Below are 17809 nucleotides of genomic sequence, written 5' to 3'. Positions count from 1 at the left end.
TGTTGGGTGACATTTTAGTGTCTGTGTTTCTGCATGTAACATCAATGGTGCAGCGCTGACCTGAATGAGACACTGCACTCTAATTATGAAAGTCTGCTAGTTGGAGAAAAAACATTTTTCAGCCCTTTTTTAAAAAAAACAAAAAAAAAAAAAAAAAACAAGCAGTGCAGCTTCAAGCTGGAACTTTTAACTATCACCTCTTTTACAGAAAAAAATATATGGCCACAAAAAAACTTTTTCAATTATGTCCCTGAGCATGACATTATTTCTGGAATTGTCATCAATTTCATGCTCAAACTACTCAGTGGGTTTTCAACTCCAGCTTTATATAGCATGTATAGTTGTTACACTGGGCAATGTGAAGTTTATAGACAAAGGTATGACTGTTTGGTCCAGTATGCCACCTGTAATATCCATAAGTATGTCCATCCTATCTGACAGATGACACACAAAAGAGAGTTGGCCTTATTGTCCCATTTCTGGAAATTTGCTTTATTTTTCTCTCGTGTTTCTCCTATGACAGTTAGAAACGTGGTTATTATATGTTGTCGTATTTCTCAGGCTGTGCCGTTCTCTCCTGTCATGTTATTCACACTTTAAAAGAAACGATAAAGAGAGATGACGATAAATATTCATAATTTACAACTTTTGTCAAACTTGTTTCTTCCCCTCCTCATGACTTCACAGTTGATAACAGCAGTGGAAGGAGTCTTCTGTAATCACATGAGAACAGTACCCTCTGTTGGAACATAACTAAATCGCAATAAAATGCAGATATGGTTATGATGCATGGCTTGTTTGTCTTCATTATATTTTATTTGATGCACACACACACACACACACACACACACACACACACACACATATATATATACATACAGTATATATACATATATATATACAGTATATATGTATACATATATATACATACATATATATATATACAGTATATATGTATACATATATACATACAGTATATACGTATATATGTACTGTATATATGTATATTGTGGTTTAAAGGTTGTAGCTTGGAGTGATGACATTTTTTGCGTCTTCGAACACCTGTTAAAAATGTCGACTCCTGACAATCTCAAGTCGGCCACGAGATGGACATGGAACATATGAAATGAAAAGTAGTGTTTTTCAACACCGACAGACCTCCCTGTGGAAATATCATGTGAATTTAGCAGGGTTAACCAGTGCAGGAAGACTGCGGCCTGTCTTTAAGGGTGATATATCAGTGACACCACGTAATTCATCTGCTACTGTGCATCCATAAGCTGTCTGGCAGATAGAACCTCTCTCTATTTTTCTCTCTCTCTATTTCTCTCTCTCTCTCTCTCTCTCTCTCTCTCTCTCTCTCTGTTCAAACAAAGATTACACAGTGTGGATCTCAGGATAAATTAGCCGAGACTTGAATGAAAACACTTCTCCTCACCAGTGTGCCAGGCAGAGGAAACTTAAAGGGTATTTTTTTTTTTTTCAAGTGTTTATTTGATGTTTTGAACACCGTAAAAGTGAATAAGCTGGGCTTGCCTCATTTGAGGAGGTGTTCAAACGCATGCATGTGTGAGGAAAAGCAAATCTCCCGGCCAAACGCATGTTGTTAAGGCCATTACAGTATGAACGAGCCACCATAGACACACTGTATTTGTACCACTCACAAGACTACGTCATTGTGAATTACAAACCCTTAACCGTCATGCTGTTAAGTCTCAATCGACCGTGTCCAATCCTTTGGCTGAAGGTAGCACTTGTGTCATGCTCCGCGGCGTGATGGATTTCACAAATGTTTTTCGGAAGAAAAAAAAAAAAAATAGCGCGACTGCACGGCCAAGTCAAGCAAAGAAAATGAGCCGCGCGCATTAAGGGTCAACAAAGTCTCCACCATAGAGTCACACGAAATGTATTTTAATAAAACACAATGTACACATATGCAGTCCTATGACCATACATTTGCTGGATCTAATTGATAAACCTTAAAACGTGTGTCAAAGCATGGTTTTGTCTCTTGTTTTCAGAACGGAATCAGTAGACGAGGTCAAATGAACATAACACAACACTCTGCGTGACATCAGACAAAAAAATCTTTTCCACGTGTCGAAGGTATACACTGTTACAAGGAAACTCCAAGAATATTTCAGCATATAAGAGTAACAGTATGAGGCAAAAAAAAAAATAATAATTATTATCTCACCGAACCAAAAAAGTACAAAATAGAATTAATAAATAAATCAAATATATACCATATAAATGAAATAGCTATGTGGCGGCTATGTTTATTATTTGCTTTTCATTACTTTCATCCGTAGCTTGCTATTACAACCTTTATTTTTTTCATCTCTAAAACATTTAGAACTGTGAACGAGTCAATACTGAAAATACAGTAATAAGCTTTTTTATTATTATTATTATTATTATTAGATAAACTATGTACACATGAGTCCGTTGCCATGCTAGTCAAACAACAAATTTTCTTCCTCTTTTCTCTTTTTTTATCCACACTATACAGTTAGCGCATAAAGCGGTCCGAACGTAAACAGTTTGTGCGGAGAATAAAATACTTTGCAACTATGCAATTGTAGTTGATTTAATATTACTCTCAAAAAAAAAAAATGTACATAACATAAAGGCCACACATGGGAACACTCTGTCTCCTATTAAAGGGGGGTGGGGAGGGTCGGTGGGGGAGGGGCGTGTGAGGGCAGCTTTGACATAAATAGAGGAACAACAAGGAGGGAAAAAAAAAAAGTCTTTCAGCTCAAGATGCCATATTCCTGTCCATCAGCATCAAATTCGCTCCGGGCTGAATCTTTCATCTTCGTTCGTCTCCGTCTACAGTCGCACTCTGTGGTTTTCGCCCTCCGGCCACCCCGCCCCGCCCCACCCCCCCGGATAATCTCTCCCTCACCACCTTTTTTCTTTTCTTCTAAATTTCAACCGCTCCCTTCTTTAAATCTCTTCCACCTCCTGAAGTCTCTGGCTGCCTCCCTTCTTTTCGTCGAACATCGCAACACGGCCACCGAGGAGTTTGGGTGATGTCATCTGCGAAAACGTCCACAGAAAGCTGGGTCGAGGGGGCAGGGCGAGCTGGGCGAGGACCGGGGAGCGCAGGGGGGACTCTTTCTGTTCTTTGGGGGGCGGGGGGCGTGAAGCGCAAGGTTTGGTAACTGACACTGATACTGCCGTGTTGATATTAGACATATATTTGGTGTGGTGGGGGAGGGAGGGTGGGAGGGGAGCCTGTTCGGGGGACGGTCGTCATCCAGAGTACGGGAGCGGCTAGCAGCTATGCGTTTTGGTTCTTTGTTCAACGGGAAGTCGTTTCTTTTTTTTTTTGTTGTTTCAGTCCTCACTGGCTGGTGCGCGCGGAGGCCAAGTGGTCGCTGTGCTGGTTCTGGGCCCGAAACCGCAGCCTCTGCTTGTTCTTCTTCTTTGGTTCTTTGGGTCGGTGCTTTCCCGAGCCACCTGGGAGGAAGGAGAAACGGGAGACGAAACGTTAGCCCCTTCACGTAGCAGCGCCGCCGCAAACATTTGTTCAGGTTACTCGGTCAGGCAGACTTTTAAAACGCGCTCAAACGCTGGCAGCGTCCTTATCGAGAAACTCAACCTCCCGGAGCTCCGCGGGCCAACACAAGAAAAAAGGAGACCAGTGTGTCACTACTTATTAGAGATGTTTTATCGTGAAGAGCTACACAGACAAGCACTTCCTTTTCTTAACCTCACTGATCTGGCTTAGCTCGAAAGAGGCTGCTGGCAACACCACGGTGCTACTATTAGTATTTGTGGGTTTTTCTCCACAGACTTCTTGCAGCAAAGCAAAGGCTGCACACAGGGACTCCAACCCAGGACGGTGGAGCGGAATGGATTGTATGTGCTTATAGATAACACGGCTGCCCATATAGCGAGGAGGCGACATTGTCTTGGAGCCGCTAAATCGCCTTGCTAACCCTGCAAAACTCTGTCAAAGCTGCAACTATTTTAGGCTCTATGTCCATTTTACGAGTGGGATATAATTTCTCAAAATGTCATCAACTCAATGCTAACGTGATTGGCCGTGTCAGCAGCTATTTGCTCACTTTCGTTCGTGTTTAAATTCGAAGATGACAGACTGAAGTGGAATTTGCTGCACCGACTACTAACTTTGATGACTTTGGATGTCGGTGCAAAAAAAAAAACAGCCTGAATAAACTTTCCAAGAGTTACTAGGTATTCGCCCAACCGTGAAAGATGCCCAGACAGCGGCAGTCGAGCCGGCCGGCTTGCATAAATAGTGACCCTTACATGAAAAGTGCGTGTCAGGTATCTGATTGTCCCAGCCATCCGTCATCACCAAATCTCATTTGTTAAACAAACGTCCGCTCGGCCCAACACTTTCCACAGTCCACTTCGACGGTGCAGGGGCGATAAGTGTGGGGATGTTGCGTAACCCTCTTTCCAAGTCATTTCTAAGGTTAATCCATCCCAGGTTTCTGGTAGGATGGGCAAGGCATGCTGGGAACCGACTTCCTGCTCTCATGGAAGGCTTGTGCGGCGAGAGAGGGGTGTGAGTGTGTGTGCGTTGGGGGAGGGGTGGAGGTTCTGTACCCACGAGCTTCTCTGTGACAGGGGAGAACTCCGGCTACCAAACCGCAAAGGCAACCATCTGGCTGCCAAGGGCCACAAATAAGATAACGAGGTGTGTGTGCGAGATGTGTGCACGCGGGTGAGTGTGGGGGGAATTTAAAGGGAAAAAGGAAAAAAAATAAAATAAAAAAACCCCACGACGGTAGGGAGGGAAGCGATCTGGAGCACCAGAGAAAGAAAAAAAGACCACACAAGGTCCGCAGGTCCGGCGCCTGTTGCACTTGTTGTTGCACCGTGAGGCACATTTAAGGAAACACTCGCTCGCCAAGGGCCGGCGTACTTGGGGGAGAGAGAGAGAGAGAGAGAGAGAGAGAGAGAGAGAGAGAGAGATATTGCGGCGCTAATAGGTCCCCCTGATGAATAACGCAGATACATGCAAACGGCGAAACTCCGGCAGAAAAGTATTTCCTGCAATTAATCTAATCTCGTTATTTTGACTCACGCGCGCTGGCACCGGCGTCTCTCTCACGCATCCATTTCTACGAAACTGACAGACGTTACCAAGAGGGCCTTTGTACACTTGCTCGGCTGATGCCGTTTGAGATTTATTTTGCATGACTTGTGGCATGACGCTCGTTAGCAGAGTCGGCGAATCAAAGGCGGAGGGGGCATTTTGGCCTATAGGTTCATTTTCCTAATTGCCCTTTAAAGAGGTAATTTTCATCCCGAGCAGCGTTGCTATGGCAGCTGATAAACACCGCTCTGCGTGCAATCAGCTCACGATGAATTACATTTGATGGCAATAAAGTACACGGTGCAACTCTCTCTCCCCCTCTCTCTCTCTCTCTCTCTCTCCCTCTCTAACAGGCAAAGGCTTCGCAGACCATTCCTTGGATGCAAGGCTGCACTTAGACGAGAGAAATAAAGGCTGCATTTACAGAAATTGCTTGAAAACAGACACACTTATGTGAGAGTTAAGTTAAAAAGTAGTTTTCCTGGCGTATTCAGGACTGGGCGGGAGATGCACAATCCAAAAAGTTTCACGCTCGCCTGCAACAGCACTACACGGCACAGAGTGAGACTCAGGAACGACAGGGGAGGAAGCAGTTCGGCCGCTGCGGACGCTGACTGAGGTACAGAGGTCGGGCGGGGGGGATTAAATGCAGATGTATTTCCTACACACCAGTCATTAAAAAGTAATTTGCCCTGATAACGGAGATGACCTGTTAAGTTTGTGAGACAAAAACGTCACAGCTTGGCTTATTTAGCACTGGAGCAAAAAGTGTTTTTTCCTTTAATGAAGCTGGCAAAATAAAAACACATCCAGACAAATAAAACCCACACTGCACTATAGGGTATCACTTTTATGAGATAAGTTAGCTAAATCCTTGCATAAAATTGGACGCTGTTGCTTATTTTCTAACTTTCTAGGGGAACAAATTACACACATGCTGACATAAAGACCCAGTTAATGAAGATCAGTTAATGTCTGTTGCTTACTAGTCAATTCTCCACAGTTTACCTTTCTTTATTTAACCTTTGTAGACTCTTTAAGATAGGCAAAGTAAATTACAGCTACTGCAGGAAACAAGAATAACTCAAGTTGGATGTGTAACTGCGGTTTTGCAGGAATTGGATCTGGATGAACTTAACCTGGCTGAGCTACATTCAGATCGTTTCTCACGTTGCACTGTTCATAATCCAGTCTCCACACTGACAGCTAGAGGGCAACCAATCCTCACGAAAGCCCCTTCCCCCATCTGACGCGTCCCCAATCAGACGGTCTGTCATGTCGCCCACCGGCCGAGCGCCGAGACTTTCCCATAGGCCGCTATGCACTCTGACTACCAAGCTTTCATTTTCTCATATTTACGACCAACGTAATCGCCCGAGCTGGTTACCAGGGTTCCCAGAGGAAGCCATTAAATATGCCTGTAGAGAAATGATAAAGTCAAGACCAAATTCATAAATCTCGCAGCACATAAAGATGATTCTTTACAAGCGCTGCCGTTTCCAGATCGTGTCCATGTTTTGCCTCTGGAGCGACGCAGCAAGTTTAAATCGAAGGAGCGCAGCGTTTTTTTTTTTTTTTTTTATCAGGCAGTCATCATCCCTCTTTATGCATTTTTTTTCCCACTTAAATTCTAGCTGGCAACATTTACCTCCGCCGGAGCAAAAAAACCCACAGTTTCACCAATGTTTAGTTTTCTCTCAAAGATTCAATCTTCCTCTGCCAGCTCATGCTCACGTTTGGCTTTCTAGATAGAAATATAAAAGATGTAATCAAACAAACAAACAAAAGTCCTGAGAGCAAATCAACATGTTTTCTATTTGGGAATCAGAAGCAGAGCAGTGCGGTTGGGTGGTCGTTAACCGCTGTCAGGATTGACCTTTGTGGAATTCTTTAATGTATCTGAGTGGGTGCGCACAGTTTTATACAACGCGCTATAGGCCGGCTGGCCGGCTAACATGGACTTCTGTAGATCACCTATGTGAGGGGGCAAAGAAATATTTGGTGTCGATTTCCAATATTTTCAGTTGCCAAACCAGAGCAAAGTAATATTAAACCTCTTTGCATGCACTGTGGTTGACTTTCCTCAATAACCTCTCAAAGCTGACTGGGACGCATCGCTTTTTCTTCTCCTTTCCCATCACTCTTCCTCTCCCTTTTCCCATCTCTCGAGACAAAGCTTGAAGCTCTTTGCCGCTGCACGGTGGAGGTCCAGTACAATGAGAGGTATCATATTATCAGGCTTGCACTCCAGAATGAAATCTCCTCGTGGGGGCAACAATGTGACTTGTCCGACTTATGCGCTGAAAGACGATCAGTCACCCTTCGCGGGACGACGAACTATGTATGATCAGTTCTATAGGCCCATTATTATGCCCAAGGATACTATAATACATATGGAACAGTTCTCTTGCTGCTGGCTACGCGAGGAGTCTACAGCGGCTGTTTCTTGGTTCCTGCGGAGACCTGCAAGAGTCGTTTTACACGAACATCAGGTGTGTCACATTTTGACCGATGAGAAGTTCCACAGTCACTTCATAGAAGAAAATGTATGCTTTTGTTATTCTCTCTAAAATAATAAAAAATAATAACAAGACTAGACACAACTCTGGATACTGCGACATCACAAAGGGTCCTGAAACCCAGATTGAATCCCACTGCTCTCCTCTACCGGGCAATGTTGAGACCACTTGTTTCTCATTTCAAACCTGTAGAAGGTCCAAAAAAAAAAAAGCATCAGTTTCAGCAGGAAGCTAAAACCGTGCATTATAGCTGGAGGCTGTAAACAGAGGGCTAAATATACTGCTCACACTAGATCCTTTGAAAATTAAAGGTTGTAAAATGTGTATAATGTAGGACCATCCAAAGAGATGCTCAACTCGAAAATCTGCATGTATCCAGAAAGGGTTTAACCCTTTTAGTCAGTGCAGTATTTACGCCTGATATGCTCAAACAATTCCATCACATTTTCTGAACACTTGGCAAATAAATAAAAACCATGTCGGCCATGTTATTTCTCATAATCTTATCCCTTTGCAAACTTGAAGGCCCTAAAAGAGCCATGCCGGTACCTACATGTGACCCTGGGATCGCAGAGGCCTCAACCTGCTGCGGAGGAGCAATGCGAAGAGCAGCGCCGCAGCCGGCCAAGTGATTCCATCCACTAACGGCAGAGCGGGGATCGAAAAGCCTAATCTTATCTCCACTGCTTGTGGTCCGAGAGGAATCGATGGCTGACCTCGAGAAGGCATTAAGACGTACGGTAAATGGGATCCTATACTGCTGAAAATTCTCCCCGGCTCTCCTGTTACCCCCATCCCTCCACTCCACGCAGACGGTCAATTAATAACTTTGGTGGGTCGCCGAGGACGGTGCGCTCACGCGTCAGAGGTTGGGGCCGGGTGGGGGGGGTCGGTGGTCCCGACAATTTTGAAGAAGATTTGCGACTGAGGGAAGGTAAAGCCCGGAGTTTTGGGCGGCTCGTCTTTTTCATAAGCAGGCCCCAAGCAGAGGCCATTATTTGCGAGGGAAGGAGAGAACTACTGGCGCCAGGGAGATTTGATTTCAGTGGGAGAAATTGGATTAGCGGCCATTAAGGGCCTCCTCACACATACATTTATAATGCTGTGAAGGGGAAAGGATCTGCAAGCCAGCCAGCGCGCTCTCTCTCTCTCTCTTTACTCGCACACCGACAAACTCCTCCGTCTGGGAAGAGGTTACGGGTACCGACATTGACCCACGCCGCTGGTGAACTGAGCTCTCCCTTGATTTACGGGCGGAATGCAGCGATGTGACCCGGTGCGACCCATAGATCCTTAAAGTGCAGGCCAAAACCTCATATGACACCGTGCGCTGTCGTCAGCATCCGGGGAAAACGTCATGGAGGGGGAGAGAAAAGCGTGATTAGGATGAAAACGGATGCTTTGGTATAAAGAGGGAGGCCGTTTTTTTTAATGAACGCAGCCCGGCATCAGTCACGATATCTGGGAGGACACACTACTGGGTAGCGGTGCGAGCAAAGGCACGGACGTCAGAAGTAGGAAAAAAGAAATCACCCTTTTGACGAAGAGGAAAATCATTTACAAGCTCATCCTGCCAACCAGCTGACAAGGGGGGGGGGGCTCTCTGCACAGCATCACTTGGCCCTAACAAGGTTAGTCCGGATCACACTTTTTCATTCACTCTTTCATTCTTTCGTTCCCTTCCCACCCCCCTATGCCCCCTCCCCCCACCCCTACCGCGCTCTGCTTACTATCACAGCGCTGCAAAAGCCGGCATGATTCGAAACACATGCATTCCGATCGAAAAAAAAAGCCAGAGTTGGGATTAGGTCAGTCATTATTTTCTCATCTGTGACCCCCCCGGAGGATCAGCGCCCAGATTAAAAAAGCAGGTGAGCTCACCGCAAGCGCTCTTTGATGCGCCGTCTCGCTGACAGTAAGTCAAAGTGAAAACCCCGGCTGGGAGATTAACATCTCACGGTAGAGGAGAGCCGGCAAGACGCGCATGACTGACGGGGTGAGCAGCGCGGTGGACGGGTCAGCGTGGACAAGGTGCGTTCCCCCAATCTGGAAATAAAAGTGGGTCTTGCCAGCAGCCGCGAGCAACCTTGGATGACTGAAGAGCAGACGACAGTTACTGCGCATCCACATCGGCTCATGTGGAGTTCACAGTCGTGCTCGAGTGCTTGTTGGAAGCGGATCCTTATCATTGCGGGTAACGACGTCTGGTTTGAATGTTCAGACCTGGTTCGTCAAACTTTCCACGACAGATGTCAAATTAGGCCACCGTCCAAAGAGCGAGATACGGCATTCCACTGCTATTTACGTTAGCGCGCTGTTACTTAAACGCTTCCCCGACTCTCAGAAGTCTCAGAGTCAACGCACGCACCTCTTGCAGATGTTAAAGTACGAAACTCGAGGCATGATGCTTTGCATTTCCGAGGATCAGTTTAATGCCAAAACATCACTAAGGCGAAGAAACACCCATCACTATCCAACCATTGTGTGGATCACAATAGCAGGGAGAGCAAAAAGGCACAGCAGGGTCCAATCAGTCTACATACTACATCGTGAGACATACAGAAACTTGACACGCCAGATTAAATGTTTCCGAGATCATTTGCATTGACCAAACAAATCCGTCTGGGAAAGAGCCCATTGAAAACATTTGGAATGGGAGGCCAATTGCAGGCAAAACGGCCGTGTTGCGTCGCTGTGTTTAACGCGCCTCTTGCCGAGGCCAGTTGGGGGTTAAAACCACAACATGTTGTTTTTATTTTGAATACAAAAAAAAGACGTCTAGGTCTCGCAACGCTGCCACTAGTGGAACATCTATTCTGCTCTTTCTTTTTTAGCAAAAACTCCTCTGTCTGTTTTTTTTGGCATGTTTTCTTTGTTCCCCTGCGGGGGATTTTAAGGACAGCATGCAAGAGATGCTTCTTGTTAGAATTTAAATAAATAAAAAACAACTAAGAAGAGGCTTATTAGTTATGCAGTTCTAAAACTGAAACACTTTGACACAAAGAAACACTTTGGTTGAGGTGGAAGCATGATGTGCATGATTTAAAGTTTCAAAACTCAGCTGTGTGTAAAATTGAAAATAATAATCTGATTTAAAAAAAGCTGCACTTATTTTTGATTTAAATAATTATATGTGGACTGGCACATTGAAATACAAATGAAACACTGAGTGCTACATGTTGTCATTTAGTTCTCAAATTATTGCAAAAACTCTCCTGGTTTCGAGAAGGTATCATATGATGTTATTATATTGTTGAACACACAAGGATGTAGGTATGATTATTACAATTGCAAGGCCTTATCGGAATGGTTGTGGTCACTGCTTGACAACAGTTACAGTTAACTTGCTGTTAACTAAACTTTGTGGTTCACCTCCACAGCAAAAACCCCGAAAGACACTGTGAAACCCCGGAGCTGTCGCATGGAAAATTCAAAACCCTCTGATTGAACCCTCAGCTCCTGCAAAACTTTAAACTTGTGTGTGAGATATAAGGGTTTTTCTAAGAGAGAGAGAGAGAAAGAGAGAGAGAGAGATAAAAAAAAAAAAAAAGTTGAAGTAAGGTGCATGCACGCTTTATTTTTCCATATGAAAGTTGCATTTCAGGGGCTTGAGGCTGCGGTGTGATGAGCAGCCAGGCCGTGGACTGGCATCGCGGCCTGTCCCGCCGGGTCTAATGCGCACTGAAAACCGCAGGACTTGGAGAGAAGTGAGCAGCAGCCTCCTCTGCGGTCTGCTATCTCACGACTGACTCATCGACACATCTGGGCCTAAGTATATGGGGCTCTCCTGCCCCATGGGCACTCGGGGGTAAATGAGGGATAATTAGCTTGAGTTGACTTTAATGAATGGCTTAATGTTATGTTTCAATTCTGATGAGAAAAATATAAAGGCCGGCACTTATCAAAGGGAGCTCCTGAGGGCTCGTCGCTGGTGTGGGTCTGTTTGTTTTTACATTTGTCGCGCACACGGGGGCGAGGTGCGCCGGGCTGAAGATGGCTGCAGGCGAAGGAGCGGTTTTGCCTCAGACCACAGATCCAAAGTTTAGGAAGCCTGTAGGGACACCGCGGCCGTGCACACCGGCATACTGAAAATTGATCTATCTCGCTGGGGGAAGTGCCACACATGTGAACACTGTTTGTCGTTACTTGAGGGATAGAAAATGACCAAAGTGCTTCACTTTGATTCCCCCGTCTTTGATCCGGCGTATAATGCCCACAAGCTGTGACAGCGAAGCAGGAAGTGTCTGCGAGAGTTATGATAGGCCGCTCATCTCGGCTTCTGATAAGTGTATTGCGTTGAGCTGATGAAATCGCTTAAGCAGGCACGGGACGCTGCACGGCTGAGTTTTTTTCCTATCCCATTTCAGATAACAAGCTGATTTCCAGATAAGCCGATGTAACTGTCATGTAAATTATACATGCTGTGCTTAAGCGGTCCGTGCTGTTCAGTTAGTTATCTCCACTGATGCCGTGGAGGCAAAAGCTACCGGTTGGAGTTCATTGAAACTCTGACACACTTGTGCCTTTTATTAACGGGCCTACGCATGAAGCAGGCAGGTTTGCGCTAACCATATAAAAATCTAAACACTTTTCAATCTATAGGTGGGAACATTCAAAAGGCTCCCCATAAATCCCGCAGGAAAGGGGCTCTCTTAATGGTGCTGTTCTACAAATTGTTGTTTGTGAGAGCATTTTTCTTTTTAAGGGCCAAATGTAAATCTACGCCTCAAGCTCAGCAGCTAGCGAGCCCACAAAAAGGCTGGAGGAGAGTGTGGGCGTTGGATGTACATGCCTCCTATAATGGGGTCTTTTCTTGGTGTGTGACGGCATATAGATGGGGATAAGTGTAGTTGATTGAGTTCACTAAACCCACTCTTAAAAAGAAACTCTGTTTATACTTGAATGTCCACTGCGAGCTGCCGCTCCGTATGGAAGCTCGTCCTGGATACTATCAGTACGTGGGCTAACGTTGGCCGCCCTGCTCTGCTCTGCTCTGCTCTGCTCTGCTCTGCTCTCTACTACATCGAACCCCAGCCAGACTCATTACAGCGTTACGTTTGCCAAACGTCAGAGAGTCCTAATCCTCAAAACCTTTCCTGGCTCGGTATCAAAATGAAAGAAAAAGAAAAAGAAAAAAACCCCACTCTTCGTAAACACAAAGCAGTATATACTGTATGCAACGCTGCCAAACCGTTCTGTTAAGGTTCTGCGTCGGATTCTGCATTCTTCCTTTTCGTCCTGCTTTATTTCCTAGCGACGTTTAATCAACCGAGTAGCTACTGCTGATACTGTGGCGGTAAATTTCTGACGGGAAAAAAAAAAAAGGTTTTACTGTCAAGTTTCCGCGCTTGAAATAAGACACGCACTCGCGTCTACTTCGGTCAGAAAGTAAAAAAAAAAAAAAAACATTTGTTTAACTGATCAATCAGAGCTTTCTGATTATAGTTACCAGCAAGCTGCTTTGACGCAGGCTAAAAAGATGTTTGAGTGGACAAGCCACAGAAACAAAGTGACGGGGCTTTTTGGATAAATTATCGCAGAACAAAGTGACCGTGTGTGATCCATACAGTCTACATACCCCCAGCCCCCACTGCGCTATGCATGCACCATCAACACGTGCCTGCGCCGGGGTGACTTTTAGCACGCGCATTTATAAACATGAGCTTTTGCAGCTTTTTTTGTCCTCTAATTCCACCTGGTCCTGCATCCTCTCTGCTCTATGTGGGGCTGAACGGGGAAACAGGAAAAAGGGATATAGGAGGAAATTGTCAAACCTGACTCCCTCCGCGTATCACATTTCTGCACAAGTCCGTTTTCTTATCCCAGCCACCGCCGCCCCACCGGTGGGGAACACCGGGAGGAAATCCCTCACATGCTCGGACATCGGCGCACAACTGTCCCGCGCTCCGAAAAACCCGCGAGGAGCCGAGCAAAGTCAGACGGGCTCAGACACCAAAACAGAGACAGGGGCCGTCCGGATCAGGGCCACAATCCCACCCCCCCCACCCCAACCCATGCAATAACCAGCAAGCAGGGAATCAAGCGCGACTGGAGCTTTTGTTTGCCTTGATTGTTCCGCTAACTCTTGGAGGTCTAGCTGTTGTTCAGCCCGTCTCCTCGGATGATCCGACCGGCTGCGTGTGGTTTTCTTTTTCTTTTTTTTTTTTATGTGTGTGTGTGTGTGTGTTAGTGTTAAAAATAGTTCATTAGTTCACAGCGGAAGAAAGGTGGGGGGTGGTCTGCGTTTGATGTGTTCCCGGGGCTCCCGTTGCTCAGGGAGGAAGGTAAAGCCAATTCAGGAAGGGCTTGATCCTCTCTTAGGCCTGCGTTGCATCAAACAGTCGCCACTCAGCTGGCAGACTGACAGCTGAGCGGCTCGGACCGATCCGATCACAGACGCGGGCAACGAGAGCCACCGCCAGTCAGCTCGTCCGCACCAGACACCCGCCACCCACTCCTGTCAATAATCCACCTTCAGCCCACCGAAACACTAACACAGGGCTCTGGTGCATATGGCAGACATTTTCTTGTTGTTTTTAGCTGTGTATGATTACAGTGCAATTTCAACGGTCATTTCAGGGTCTCGCCTTGCAGAGGACAGGTCGCTGTGTGTGTTTGTGTGTGTGTGTGCGCGCGCGCACGCTCCAGCGGGCAGCAGCATCTGTCAGTGATGCGGCGGCGGGAGAAAAAGTTGGGAATCAAATCAAAGGGAGGACTTAAGCCCCGGCTAATCTTAGAGAAATGTCTCAAGGCCCGTTGGGACTCACGGTCCTCAACCTTTTGCCACCCACCAGGGAGGGCTGTGTGAGGGGATTCAGCGCTTGCAGTTGAGTTCCACTGCGCCAATTTCTCAAATATGCTTTGAGATTTTTTTTTTTTTTTTTTTTTTTTTCTTGAAAGAGACACGTATCGTGTCCTTTGACAAGGTAACAAAATGGGTTATTTCATGCCTGACAGGACGGTCAAAAGATTAGTGCAGTGCCATTCAGCTGCGCAACCTAATATGCAGTAACTAGAGGGACAACTACAGACGTGCAAAATACCTGCCATGGCCATTTTTGGCATCCAAAATGAGAAAGTGGGTCATCTTCCCTTTCATTAAGAAAAAGATGTAAAAATTAAATAAAACTGGGCACCAATTTGCAGCATTTTTGCGGTCAAACGCACTGTCTGAATGAATATCTGTAAAAAGAAAACAGCCACGTTCGACAACACACTTTATCACAGCAAAACCTAAAGGTATCATATTATATGCATTTTCACTTCTTCATCATCTTTCATCCTGGACAACCGTGCAGACATTCCACATAATCTATTCTTAAATGACGACAACACCTCAATGGATCTGTAGAAAATCATAGTTAGCCCTTGGTTTACACCCAGCAGTAATGCTTGGCTTTAGCTTCCTCCTAAAACTTATGCTTTGGTGTACTTTAAACACTTCTGGTAAGGGACAAAAACCAGACAGCTGCGACAAACACCTGCTTGGTGTTGTTGTCACAAGCCCGGGAGGGAAGATCAGCGTCTTCTGTGACTTTACAGAGGACTGATTTCCATAATAGGGCACCTTTGGAATTTTCCGTTCATTTGCAACCACTAATATAAAGGAATTCATCTTATGACATACATGCATTTAAAAAAAAAAAAAAAGTACAATAGTCACTAACAACTCAGGAGGGTTAGCAATCATTACCACTATGAAGCATACACATACAAGAATGTAGACAACTGATAACTTGTTTTACTTTGTAAGTACTCGGAACTTACAAACTAAGGAAGCTGAATGTGCAGCTTTTCCATTAAAGCTTTACATCACAACACACACTTGATATCCCCTGCTACCCTTTAAGGAACAAATGGAAGAGTTTAATAGACCAGCGATCCCAGCAGACAACAGTAGCGAAGCTCTCCAAGTTTTTGGAGGCGAGTCAAGTCCGGGGAGATAAAACGTCGATCGTTTACACCAGCGGTCCTCACGGCTGGCCCCACACCAGTTGCATGACAGTTGCAGATAGGTCATTCATTGCCGCGGATGACCTCATGCCTTAAGTGGCTGCTGCTCGCGTTTTATGTGTTGAGAAAATTTCCAATGGCTGTTTAAGTGCTGCCACTATTTGCTCCGTTTAGCTTTAAATTGCTAACCTGTGACATCACCTTTATGTTTGGCCTTTTAATGCTAATGTGCGTGTTTGTGCTCGACGACCTCAGTATGTTGGCCCTGGCCTCTACTTACCCCGGTAATGGCTGTGCTGTTAAACTGCACGCCTTCTGCATTTGTCACCGTTAGCTCAACACACACACACATACACACAAACAGACAAACAGCCAGACGTGCAGGCAGTCCAGGCCCAGCAGGCCTATACTTGCTGCTTTGTTGTGTCTGCACGTCTATGCTCGGGGTCCATTCTGAGGGACGTGAGTGGGTCCGAGGGCCCTCTGAAGACTCTCTGAATCAGCAGCTCTAATTAAAGGCTGTTAGGCGTCTGTTCGGTACACCTTGAACTGATGGAAAAGAGACCTAACGGAGGAGCAGAGAGCAGCAGGAAGGAGAGCAGAGGAGCTTCTGGTAGCTGGGCCAGTGCAACTGTTCGCCAGATGTTTTGTTTTGTTCTTTCCCCAACCAGTGGAGGAGAAGCGCACAGAGAGCTGCCGCCTCGAACAATGTGAGCCACGCGAACGCACGCAATCTCTAGGACTGTCATCGTTGTTCCTCACCGCGTCGTGACGTGTGCTACAGTTATACGCGAGTGGGAAATTGTCAGCGCGAGCCAGCGAAAGGGGATGTTGAGATACAAAGGGGGGGGGAAAAATGGTGCTAATGCAGCGGCTCGCACTGCATGTGAGGTCTGATTCATTGTTTGCCCCCGTCCATTAGGGCGTGTCTCACAACGCCTGCTTGAACGTGCGTGCGTGTCCCTGTTAGCGTGCACGCACCATCGGCTGCCCGGCCTGGTGAAGAACTGGACATGAAAGCTTTGGAGCCTGCAGGAAAGCTGGCATCGGCAACAGTTTTGGGGTCCAGAAGAAAGAGCAATCAGGCCGATCCCAACTGCTGTAAACATTGAGGTGCAACATCCGGGCACCAGGCCCGACTCGAATGTCGGGTCAAAACGATAAAGGCATTTCAAGCCTGAGTGCCTTGGCTGAGGAGAAACAGATGCTATTTTGTGCCTGCATTTGATAAATTCCACAATTCCATAAATTTACGATAAAGAACAAAATTTGATGTTTTCCTAGAATTGTGGGGATGAAAGACCTTGTAAAACGACAACAGAATCATTACAGGCACTCCCTAATCCAACCCCCAATGAAAGCCTCTAGAGTAGGGCGAGTGGGGTTTCATTGCAGGTTTTTACTGTGGCCACCCATTGAAGGTCTGCCGCGAAATCCTCTCTCCACTGTTTCAATCTGGGTTACAAACAAAACTCTGCCGTCACATAAGCCGTCGTTCAATGGTGTTTCCCTTGCACGCGCAAAACCGGTCAGTGAGTGGACATCTTCCCGTTTTAAACGCCGTTTCTTGTGAAAACTGAAAGGGCAGCTAGCCATAGCCACGGGGAGAATGCTCACTACACAACGTGTGTTTTACAGCCCAGTCATGTCACGGCCAATATGAGCCCTCACGCTGCTCAGCAGGTGGAAATCGCTGCCATTCGTGGAGCAGCAGAACAAGAAAACATTCCGCTTCTGTGCACCATCTTTCCCTTTCTCCTCCGCCCACCCCGCTCGCTGCCACTTTGTTTGTTTGTGTACGTCTGTTTTTGATGAGCTGTTGATGTCGAGCCCATATGGCTCATTTCCTCCGCGGAGAAGCAGAAGCGGAAGCCTGCAGCCGACGCTGCGTTTGCCCCGTTTTGGCACGTGGAACGATTTCGGGCTCGTGCTCCCCGACTTTTCCAGCTCGTGAGGCGACACTTTGAGTCGGTATCGGCTCAAGACTGAGGTAAGCAAATGAGAGAACTGCATTTTCTAATGTGTCAACCATTCAGCACAAGGCAATCCTGTGTTCAACCACAACACAACTGGGCCAGAGTGTGAAAAAAGAAAAAAAAAAAAAAAAACTTGACTCACACCCCTCCTCTTTCTTCCTGGTTGGAAAAGACCAGATGACAATAATGTGGAGTATTGAGCCCAGTAAGCACCACTGACCCCTCCTCTTCCGCCTCCCTCCTCCCGTCCCTCCACCCCCTCGGTCTTTGAAAAAAGCCTC

General features: G+C 46.1%; 1 protein-coding gene across 1 annotated transcript in view; it reads right to left on the bottom strand.

Moving 5' to 3' along the window:
* Positions 1-1890: 1890 nt before the first annotated feature.
* Positions 1891-17809, bottom strand: part of rspo2 (R-spondin 2) — a 57326-nt gene continuing 41407 nt past the window's right edge. Inside the window, exon 6 of the mRNA XM_076012804.1 lies at positions 1891-3468. Within this exon, the coding sequence (XP_075868919.1) occupies positions 3353-3468 (116 nt within the window). The 3' untranslated portion in view covers positions 1891-3352. The remainder of the gene's footprint in view (positions 3469-17809) is intronic.

The sequence above is a fragment of the Nelusetta ayraudi genome, unplaced genomic scaffold (assembly GCF_046127955.1).
Source record: "Nelusetta ayraudi isolate G7.1 ecotype Tasmania unplaced genomic scaffold, CSIRO-AGI_Nayr_v1 ptg000136l, whole genome shotgun sequence".
Lineage (NCBI taxonomy): Eukaryota > Metazoa > Chordata > Actinopteri > Tetraodontiformes > Monacanthidae > Nelusetta > Nelusetta ayraudi.
Note: the sequence above shows the minus strand (reverse complement) of the source record. Positions and strands in the feature narration are given on the sequence as shown.